This window comes from Tachysurus vachellii, chromosome 23, assembly GCF_030014155.1.
Source record: "Tachysurus vachellii isolate PV-2020 chromosome 23, HZAU_Pvac_v1, whole genome shotgun sequence".
In the NCBI taxonomy this organism is placed as follows: Eukaryota; Metazoa; Chordata; class Actinopteri; order Siluriformes; family Bagridae; genus Tachysurus; species Tachysurus vachellii.
Window position 1 is genome coordinate 6,079,918 of NC_083482.1, and position 12,126 is coordinate 6,092,043.

The window sequence follows — 12,126 nt, forward strand, 5'->3', positions numbered from 1 at the left end:
GAGTCTTTAATAGAACCATAAAATGACACAGAACCTGAGAGAACATTTGGCCTTTAATAATCCACCATGCCTACTTCAATAAAAACATGCAGGCTATTATTGGTAGGTTATAGTGAAGTCTACAGCAGGGGGCAGAGCTTGCTTTCATAAAGCCACCTATTTATGGAACAGCCTTCAAGTCTGTTGTCTCAAAGCAGCTTTTCCAGAAGTATAGAAAACATAGAATAAAAATTTTAAAGTTTAAAATTAATAATTATTTCTAACATTTATCTCTCATGAGTAAGCCTGAGGCGACTCAGACAAAAGCTTTAGTTAATATTTTTTCTTGGGCATGGAGTGTTTCATCCCACTTTCACAGGTTCCATCCATTTTCAACCGCTACTTTCACAGGTTCACTTGTGGAAAGTGGAGTGGACTCATGTCTGTCTTACCAAAATCCCTGTTTGCACTCATTTTAACTCAGTAGGCACTGCTTGGTGTTATAGAATAGTAATGACTTATAATCTGTGGGAATATGGAGGAAGACTCGGGAGGCAGGTGAGAATCATCATGCATACATTACTATAGAAGCACGGCTGCCGCTAAAGTTGGTTCCCTTGTATTTTATAAGAATGTAATTGCTGAGGATGAAGACTGAATTATGTAGGGTTATATAAATACAATTGAATGCTTTAAAACCCATTGGAAGGAGGTTCACAGCACAGATGGACAAAGATCTGAAGCATAATTCTCAATGATTAAAAATGACAATTTAGGATAATTTTTTAATTACTATTTGCAAATAAAAATTCTATACATGCATGTGGTAAAAGCCTCTTAAAGTTTCCTTGAAATTGTAACCATACAACTCGTGGATACTACAAATAGATGGAGTAGTATACATTATTTATCAACTAGCATCTAAGAAGTACTTAAATCATATTCTTTTATAGAGATTCTTTGATAATGCAGTAATGAAAATGGCACACCAGTTTGCTCATGTCCATCAAGTCAATTTATTTATCGCCAGTTCAATTGCTTTGTAAAATGACCATGTTCTTCAGATATGATCAATAATTAAGATTACACATAAGGCAATAATCCGAACCTCTTTACTTATCGGCGTAGAATCTTTAAATCAGTTTAGTCAGTTTTGTCTTAGTCTCTCTCAAGGACACAACTCTATTATCTCTCACTACTAATTCCAATCAGAAAGCAATTAAAAGCACACCCCCCTGTATGGGAAGCTGCCCAAGACAATGAGCAGAACTTTTTTTCATAGCTAATTTTTTATGTGATAATTTGTTTTATATAGTTTTATATAATACACTGACACATATTTTTAAGTTATATATATAAAACCTATAAAACATCATAAATCACATATATGGTTTGCTTTATATTTACAGTTGAGAACGAACTTTTAGAATTTCAGTGCATTAATAATAATTATGGTGCCAAAAAGAATTCTTTAAAGGGAAGAAAAACATTTTGAATTCTTAAAAAGTTAGTTGGATGGATAATTTTTGTTGGGGTTACACAGAAGAAGAAATGATCACCATCTATACCATCTATAAAATTACAGTGGTATGTTTGAATTACGACCAGATGATTATTCAGTTTGGGGTAGAAGAAGAGCTCAGTACAGTTTTACAAAGTAAACAGACAAAAATAAATTAGAATCGATGATTTGGCACATAGAGCATATCTAATCATGTTTAGGTCTTGTGTAGTGCTTACTTATTTATTAAAATAATCCCATTCTTTATTAGGAACACCACTTGTCAAATCAGGAATAGAAGTCTAATCCATTCCTCTCGCTCTCATCAAATGACAGATTGTGGTACTGAGGGTCAGGTTTGAACATGGCACTACTCTGATATGGTTTCATGCTAAAGATAGGAGATATTGTGCTGTTCAGATGACCTGCAGGGTTGAGATCTTCCTGTGGCTTCCAGTCCACAGACAGGCGTGAGTCATGAGGGCTCAACAAGACATTGACCTTGCCCAACACAATGTCCTGCAAATGCTGGTTTTCTTTTGCAGCGGCTTCCCATACCACCTCCAGTTCATTCTCCACCTCCCTGTCAGTGAGAAACAGAGATAGAGAGAGATAATGAGATTTAAATACAATTACTTTTATGCCTACATCATCCAGTAGCACAGATCTGCACTGACGTTTATTTATCTTTTTAATCACAGGTAGTTAAACCTCAACTAACAACAATAAATAACACTTACACCAGACACCCAAATATTTCATTAGTCATATGCACAGAAGATAGCAAATACACACATTGACATACAGTCCAAAGTTTAAGCCACAGGCTTAAATATGCAGGGAGAGATGATGATGCAAAGGAGATGAGGAGGACAAAGACAGGTAAAATGTAGGAGGTGGAAGATGTAAAGTCTCTAAGCCAAAACTGGGTTACAATACCTGTCATTATCGGTAAATGAGGCAAGTCATAAACGTCATCCGAGAGAGACAAAGGAGAAGAATGTGAAAGAAAACTACCAACTACTGACTCTTACACCATAATGACCATATACTCCAGAATTATACCCACTCATCAGCGATGATCAAATCCCACAGGAACGAGTTTTTGTAAGAAGATATGATTACTGTAAATGATAGCTATACATATAGAAAGGGAACATGGAAGTAAAGAAGTCAGGAATGGAAGTAAAGGAAACAAGGAAAGGAAGAAAGCAGGTCCACATAACACAACTTCAGGGTCTGATCTACATTACTGTGTAAAAATCATGTAAAACAAATGTACAATAATGAACTACTTGAAATACATCTCTAAAAAGCAAAAACAGTAAAAAAAAAATCTGCTGTGACAAACGTTAATAAGCATCAGCAGTTCATCAACAGGTACATTTTGTGCAGGTTTCTAAAAGAAATTAATGGGTTTGTCTAAGTATCTAGGGAACACAGTTCTAGAGACTTTGCTTCTGTTGATACTTATCAAAATTTGTAAAATTTTCTTTCTTTAGTGAAACACAAACAATCATTCATTCATTCACTCACTCATTTTCTACCGCTTATCCAAACTACCTCAGGTCACGGGGAGCCTGTGCCTATCTCAGGCATCATTGGGCATCAAGGCAGGATACACCCTGGACGGAGTGCCAACCCATCGCAGGGCACACACACACTCTCATTCACTCACACAATCACACACTACGGACAATTTTCCAGAGATGCCAATCAACCTACCATGCATGTCTTTGGACCAGGGGAGGAAACCGGAATACCCGGATTAAACCCCCGAGGCACGGGGAGAACATGCAAACTCCACACACACAAGGCGGAGGTGGGAATCGAACCCACAACCCTGGAGGTGTGAGGCGAACGTGCTAACCACTAAGCCACCGTGCCCCCCGAAACACAAACATTTAATTCATTTTTGTTGGAAAAATAATGTTTCCGGAATCTAAGAAAAAAATTATTTAAAATAATAATAATAATAATAATAATAATAATAATAATAATAATAATAATAATAATAATAATAATAATAATAATAATAGCCCAGAATCCAAGAGCAAAATTGTCCTTGCTCTCAGGTAGGGAGGAGTGCTATACACCCTATCCCCTGTCAATCACAGATACAATAACTAGATCATCAGTACCTGTGAGCTGCTGCATACAGAAGAGTAAGACAGCATTTTCCTGAGTGAAAAGATACATATAGATGAATTCACAAATCTCACAGTGACTCTAGAAAGTATTCGCCCTTCAACTCAGACCCCAATCCTGGTGAATATTTCTCTTTTTGCTGTATTACATCATTCATCAATTTATAGAATTTATATTATAATGGGATTATTTCCTCTCATTTTAAATAAGGATGAAAACCTATCAATAATTCATAATCATCCTTTGCTTTACAAATCCTTTGTTTTACAAACATCCTTTGCATAAAAATCTAAACTAGTCCAATTATTTTATTTTTGAGATCTCTGTCGAAATATGTTAACTATATTACTCCTATTCAAGTTTAAAACTCACCTCCTTTTTCAGGATAAACAGTTCCTATAACATTTTGGTAAAATTTCACGATCAATATGTTTGAATTTGGGAGTTCTCACAGCTAAAATGGGATATGAGATTAGTCCTGCTGTCATGACTGGTGAAAATGAGATAAAGCTAAAACAGATGGAGGTTATTAAAACGTCAGGAAGCCACTTCTGAAAAAGGTCATGTTGAGAAATTTTTGGAAAAAGTTTTAGAGGTCTGATGAGACTCTTTGGTCTGAGTTGAGCCATTGGAGTTGAGCCATTTGGTATTACCAAATAAAACTTAACACCCAGGTAAGACCATGAATGACTTGACAAAAAGAAGGACTGTGATTTGGAATGACCATGTCAAGCCTAAAATGAAATGCAAGTGGTATGAGCTGAAAATTTCTGTGCACCAACATTCTCTATTTGATTTGATGGAGTTTGAGGGAATTTGCATCGAGGAATGGAAGAAAGCGACATAAGCAAAATGCTCAAAGGGACGCATCATAACAACCCAAAGCAATAATTACTACAAAAGGACAATTCGTACAATTCGAGGGGTGGAATGTTTGTTTCATTTTCAAATCATTCTGAGAACATCTAAACTTCAATGCAGCACTAAAACAAAACACCGTAATATACAGTACTTTTATATATACTCAGTAAGAGAAATAGTTATTGGGGTAAATACTTTCTGGAGTGCAGTTGCCCAGGAAAGCATCTATATGTTCTCTGCGGTGAGGTGTATATGTCACTGTCAAAAAGTATTGGTATTCTAAAGAAAAGTATTATAAAGAATAAATGCAAGGTCATTAACAACAAATACATTTTCAAATGAAGACATTTGTGTCAAGTACAATATCTATGTTTCCAGTTCTCCAAAGTCCTAAAATGTCCTTGTATTATTACACATCATTAATTGTGGGGTGCAAAAAGCTAAGTACATCAGTGAACCACATTTATGCTTGTTGAATATTGATGTCTTTGAGACCATCTTGTCTCTTTTATGAGCCTCTGACTCTTCTTGCCAATGCAATTCTGCCTTGATTGTATTTTTGATACAGAACCAACCTTATTTCAGAAATGTAAAAACAAAAGACTCCATGTGTATAAACTTTGTTATAGTTTTGCTTGCTTTATCAGCCAGTGTGCTGTCATTTTAACAGATCAATTAGCCAGGCCATCTGTTGAACAGACCCTAAAGCGTGCACACACACACACACACACACACACACACACACACGGTCAATTATGAGTCATTATTGTCCCTGTGTGTATATTTGTGTGTGGTTATGAATGCTTTGTAGATTGCACTCATAATTTATGACCTTTGGTGAAAGCCAAACAGATGGTGCATGAAAGAAAGAAATGCTGGAATCACTGCACTCACTCACTCTCACTCTCTCTCTCTCTCTCTCTCTCTCTCTCTCTCTCTCTCTCTCTCTCTCTAACACATACACAAAGGCAGGTGTATAAGTCTAGTGAGCTTTGCAAGTGAGCATAAATAAGCAGTGATAATTTCAGCTCACTCGCGCATGTCTGTTATCGTTCCTGTTGTTTTAGTAAAGTGCTCATAAAGTTTATATACATGTTCATTCTATTAATCATTGTACCTTACATACAGTTTAATTCAATTCAATTAAATTTATTTGTGTAACACTTTTAACAATTCACATTGTCTCAAAGCAGCTTTACAGAAGTATAGAAACAGAATAAAAAATAAAACGAAAGTTTACAATTAAGTTACTATATGTCTCTAACATCCATCCCTAATGAGCAATCCTGACGTGACAATAGCAAGGAAAAGCTCCCTGAGATGATATGAGGAAGAAATCTTGAGAGGAACCAGGTTCAGAAGTAAACATCATTCTTATTTGAGTGATAATGGACAGTAAAATGCTTAATGCTGGACATACAGCATCTTAATCAGAGACAGGACTTATCGTGGTGAAAGAATATTTTGTGAATCAATTTGTGATCATCCAGTGTGTAGCAGTTCTGCGAGCAAAAATTCCTTGTTGATTAGAAATGTCAGGAGAATGCACACATTGGTTAGAGCTCACAGGAAGGTGACAGTAACTCAACACAAGTACCACCACAGTGAGCAGAAAAGCATCGCAGAACACAGAACAAACCAAATTTCAAAAATGGAGGTGGATGAGATACAACAGCAGAAGCCCACATCAGGTTCCACTCCTGTCAGTGGACACATGGTCATTTCATGGCACTGAACAGCTTGGAATAAAGTTTGGAATAGGTTTAGAATAACAGGCAAGAGCCTTAGATATTTTGTTTTTAGCCAAAGAGCTGTAACATGTCAAACATCACAACAATATCTAAAATATAAATAAAATGGCACTGTTCCAAAGGGGAAGAGATTATTGGAGAAAAGTCTCAGTCTTGGCACAGCTGCAATAACGTACTCTTTCTGTCATTTTAGATTACCCAGAGGTAAAATCCGCATTGGAGTCCTCCCTCACACACTCCAGCTGAAAGACCAAGCTGACATGTCGACGTATTACCCAGGAAACAGGCTTTCTGCTTGAAGAGTGGGAAAAGGATGTCTGGTCCCAAATCATAGCATTGAGACCAAATTACTAAAGGAATTTGGGGATACACTGGAATGTGCCCTGCCGCACCAATTCCCTTATTGACCGTATAACTCCAGCAGCTTAACCAGCTCTGTACAGGTTGTGGAGAGGGTGCCTACTTCATATGCATGCTCCTTAACAAAGTATGGCAACCAGTCAACTGAGCACACAGAAGCCGCTTGAGGGAGAACAAAAAAGTGGATGACATTGAACAGTGTCTGCTAACTACTTCCTCATTCATGCCTCATTCAACAATTAAAAAAAATAACAACTCAAAATACTCTTTAGAGAGTGGCTATGACATTTGGCACAGTGGAATCTAGACAATAAAGAGTGACTCTTTACTCTAGAGAATGTGTTCTCACTGCACCAAATTCCAAGCTGATCTATGCGAAGCACACTCATCCACATGCACATTTACGATAACAAAAACCACAAGAGTTGCTAAATGAAGTGAAAATCAATGGGACTATAGCAACTGATCAGCCACCTAACCACAAACACAATACAGAGAAGTTCCATCTGCACTGTTGCAATGTTAAGATTCAAAACACAATGGGTTACTGATCAGAAGGTCAGGGGTTTCAAACCCCAGCACTGCCAAGCATCAGTATTGACTGCTCTGATCTCAGCTCTGATCCTGCACACTGACGTCAGCTTCCTAATAAGTTTGAATATGAAAAAAAATGAATGTAAATAGATTTTCTGTAAAAAGAGAGGGAGAGGATATGAGAGATAGCGTGAGATCAAGTGAGAGATGTTGGGCTAATAATGTTGGGCCAATATAGCAACTGTATATTGACAAATTATTGCTAACAACACTCCAGTATATCCAGTTTGAATTAATGTGTGCTTTTTTTTGGACATTTGCTCTTTTAAAGTTTACTATTCTTAAGAAGTGGTCAAAACAGTAAAAAACATCTTGTGACTTATTCATATAAGTATTCTAACCATGAATCTAATAAAATTACAGAATGTTTCTTTAACAGAATGCATTTTATGTAGTTTACATTATAAGCTCCTACCAGATAAAAAATATTAAATTATTTATATAGGTTCACAGCCTAGACATTAATTAACAGATAACAGACAGTTCAGTTGCCTTGGCCACCAGGTGGTCCAGTGGCAGGATCCCGCGCTCTCATTGCCATGGCCCGGGTTCAATTCCAGGGCAGGGATCTAACCTAGGTACAGAAGAGTAAACTCTCAGTGCTGCTCCCAAGCCCGGATAAAATGGGAGGGTTTCTAGGATTGCATCAGGAAGGGTATCCGGCGTAAAAACCTGTGCCAAATCTATTATGCAGACCATGTGATCTGCTGTGGTGACCCCGAACCAAAAAAAAAAAAAGATCAGTTGCCTTGTTTAAATATGTATAGCACTTCCATCAACCTAAAACTGTTCAGGGATTTTTCTTTTTAAACATACACATAAAGAAGGAAAAATGTGCTAGATCAATTGTTTCAAGAAGAGCTAGCTGTTTGGACATCTAGAGGAAGTTCATCATAGAAAAAGAATTGCTGTAATCCCTCCTCTTACCCTGAATCTGATGCATGCAGGTACAGGACGCCAGTGGAGGGAGCGCAGCAGTGGGGTGGGGTGTGAGAATTTAGGCAGGTTCAAAACAAGTCATGCAGCTGCATTTTGGATCATTTGCAAAGGACAGGTTGTGTTCATAGGTAGACCTGCAAGCAGTGAGTTGCAGTAGTCAAGTCTTGAAATGACAAGAGGCTGAACAAGTTGTGAGTTCAAAAATGGCTGAATCCTTCTGATGTTGTAGAGAAGAAACTGACTTGAGCTTGTCACATTTGCAACATGCAAGAAAAAGGACACTTTACCCCAAGGTTGCAAGCTAAGACTGAAAGGGAAATCAGAACATTGTGTCATCATTCAGCAAGACCTAAACACCACCAGCACAACAAAGGTCACCCAGATGAGGATGGGTTTCCTTTTGAGTCTGGTTCTTCTCAAGGTTTCTTCCTCATATTGTCTAAGGGAGATTTTTCTTGCCATCGTTGCCTCTGGCATGCTCATTATGGATACATAAAAATATATTTCTTTAAAGCACGAAGTAAGAATTAATGGTGTTGACTTGGCCTTCAAATTCCTCAGACCTCAATCCAATTGAGCATCTGTGGGATGTGCTGGACAAACAAGGGTTAGAGTTTTAATGCTAATTAGTATCTCAGATGCATAGATGGATAGACAGAAATCCAGAAAAACAAAGTAGAGCAAAAAAATAAATGTGGATAAACAAGATATTCTGATTCTGAAAGTATTTGAATAATTAACAATATTGGTAACACTCCATTAAATGTTATATACATTTCCAAACACACCGAACCATGTAACAATTACAGTTTAAGGAGTTTTCTATAAATGAGTAAGAAACATGGATGTGCTCTAATAAATGAGCTAGTGTATCTATTGACCAGTCCACCAGTCTGCTGTTGTCTGCTAATAAGCATTGTTTAGACAGCTAGGGTCACAGAGAGCAAGACTGATCAGCTGTGCTAGGAGTATAGAATTAAACTCTGTGTGTGTATATATATATTTGTGTGTGTGTGTGTGTGTGTGTGTGTGTGTGTGTGTGTGTGTGTGTGTGTGTGTGTGTGTTCATCCTGTATGACTGTTGTGTTACTGATTATACCCCTCTCTGACAGATTGTCGTATTCACAAGAGAGATTCACAGTAATTACATATCGAGCACAAATTAAGGGTTGTGTCTCATTGCGTTGTGGCAGAGATCATCATCCTTTTGTGCCCAGTCACTTGGACAAAACAGTAACACTGGAATGTCTAATTATAGGCTACTAGAGCTGCACTCTCATCATCTATACAGGTATCAGTAAAAGTGCAAAGTCACACACTGCAGAGTTATAATGACAGACACGGGTTCAGTGACCCAGTGCGTAGAGTAACAACATCCAGATGGGTGACAAATTAAAGGAAAGTCTTTGGACCGCTTCGGTGTGTATTGGCATAAATTTGACAAATCTTTACTGGAGAGAATGCTTTCTAACATGTTGCTCCAAAATCTCCATTGGTATTCATTTGAGACTTTTTTCTTCACAGAATCCGTTTCTGAATTTACCATGCTGGCCTGAAGGCGCTACACATGCACAGAACATATACAGTGACACCAAATGTAAAATTACATTAGATGCTCGAGTACATGGCAGATCATCTACTTATTGTACAAGTAAACAATCTATGTATATAAATTTAGCTATAGACAGTGTCGAAATTCCAGTAAAATGAGAAAATATTTCATTCAGATTCACCTTATTAAACTGCTCCCATTTCACTACACTCATTTGCACACAATTTTTAACTATTTATTCATCCCTCAAACAATAAGAGTCCAGGGTCATTCATTACCACCCAGCAGTGGTAGACCAGCACTACATCATTTAAATACACAGATTTCTTGTTTTATTCTATCTTTTAGGGTGTGTGGAAAGTGATTTGGAAAGTGACACAGCCTTACAGTTTTGATAACTTTGATCAGCATCAATAATAATCTGTTGTTGTGCTTAATGTTAGCTTTGCCATTTCAAATATTTTTCTTATAGATCCATTAAATATTGTTGCAGTAGCATTATCGAACAGCCAGTTAGTGTCTTAGATGAAGTTTCTTTTCAAACTATTGGTTTCTGCTGTTGCAACCCTAATTACATGTCAATAAGTAAACCAGATTAAGACTAAGATTTTTTTTACATTCTCTCTCTCTCTCTCTCTCTCTCTCTCTCTCTCTCTCTATCATACACACACACACATGCTTTTACTAACCGTATAAGGACCTTCCATCACATAATTACTAATGCAGCTGATTAATGGTACGAGTAAATCCAACTGCAACCTTAGTACCAGTTTTAACATTTGTGGAAATAAAGCCGTTTCTCTTGACATTTTTGGGATCTCGAGCAAGATATAAAAAGATCACACACATAATCCAGCTATGCCCTGCTGCCAATATGATTGATTTTGCACATGCCACACTGCCACTGCTTTTTAGCTCTTAACTCACAAACACAATCCAATTTGAGACTAGTGAAGTCTGTGTTTGCTTTGTGTGTGTGTATGTTTGTTGACCTCAGTTGGCATTTATATCCTACCTTGATTGTCTGCCTGTCTGGTACGCAGTGGTGTGTTCATTATTTACCCCAGTGACCCAGAAAACACTGTTTCACAAGGTCTATTTACAGCACTATAGCACATTTAGGACCATGTTTATTAGGAGAGACACTAATCACAACCATTTTAGTGAACATTTAGACTGGTCTATTTGGCAGGGGCTGTAATAATGTTCATCCAAATGAACAAAGACACATCTTGCCTAATTAACATATGGCTAGCCAGATTTTACTTAATTTTATGCATGCATCCTGCTATCAAACTTGTGGATTGTCCACGGCACTTTTACTGTGTGTAGTATCTGTTCGGCTGCTTTTGTCTCTCATAAAATCTCACTCTGAAATTTGGGCACATTGCTGGTAATAGGTAATGTATCTGTGACCCTCTGATATAATTGCAGTGTGTCAGATCCACCTATGTGGCAACAGCTAGGAATCCAGGGGTGCCAACATTGCTAGCAAGAAAATACTAGCAGGGAGAGAAAATACATTAGCTCAATAATGTATGCTAGTGGACAAGACAGCAATTTGTTTCGAGAAAATGAGGTAAAAGTCCTACGTTACTATGTGAGGCAGTTTCTGCTGCCTCACATGCTCAAGACTAATGATTTCACTGTCCAAATAAACACTTCTGGGTAAATGCAGATTATACCAAATAAATGCAACAAGAACAACAACAGCAACAACAGCAGTAATAGATCATGTAAAAAAAATGCAACAATGTCACACAAAGGACAATAGTGTGGAGATGCCAACAGCAAAGATAGTACAATGGAAAAAATAGAAATTGAGAAAAAGGAGGAAAAAGTAAGAGACAGAGAGAGAGAGAGACAGGGAGAGGGAGGGAAAAACCAGGCTAACAGAGACAAACCCTACTGAGAAGCCAAGGGACAACCTGCAGATGTGCCACTTTACCCTCTCTCCTGCCCCCTCCTTTCTTTCTGTCTCTCTCTCTCTCTCTCTCTCTCTCTCTCTCTTTCTCTCTCTTTCTCACACACACACACACACACACACACACACACTCCTCCCCTCTCCATATCCCTCATCTCAGCTGGTCTGTTATTTGCTCCGCGGTGACTGCTGCTCCTCTGCATCCCCTCTCTCATCTCATCCTTGCGGCATCACAATATTCAGAGAGAGAAGATAGAGAGAGGAAGAGAGAGAGAGATACACACACAAGCGCACGGTCACCTCTTTTGCTGCAGAGCTCCGTTGAGTTGTTCTTGTCGGTCGCGAAGCTGAGCCTGCAGGTGCTGGATCTCCCGCTGAAAACTTGACGCTTTGCCTGCAAAGTCCTGTTCCTGTTCATGCAAACGCTGGCCCAGCGCACACACACTCGCTGACGCTTGCTTCTTGAACACCTGATATATATACACACACAAACAGACACAGGCGAGTTGTGAGGAGC

At 38.1% G+C, this 12,126-nt stretch overlaps 1 protein-coding gene across 1 annotated transcript in view; it reads right to left on the bottom strand.

The window, feature by feature from the left end:
- Positions 1–338: 338 nt before the first annotated feature.
- The window catches only part of cep89 (centrosomal protein 89), a 72,698-nt gene continuing 60,910 nt past the window's right edge, over positions 339–12,126 (bottom strand). The window contains exons 19-20 of the mRNA XM_060859685.1: positions 11,910–12,079; positions 339–2,063 (exon numbers count right to left, since the gene is read on the bottom strand). Of these exons, the coding sequence (XP_060715668.1) occupies positions 1,769–2,063; positions 11,910–12,079 (465 nt within the window). The 3' untranslated portion in view covers positions 339–1,768. The remainder of the gene's footprint in view (positions 2,064–11,909; positions 12,080–12,126) is intronic.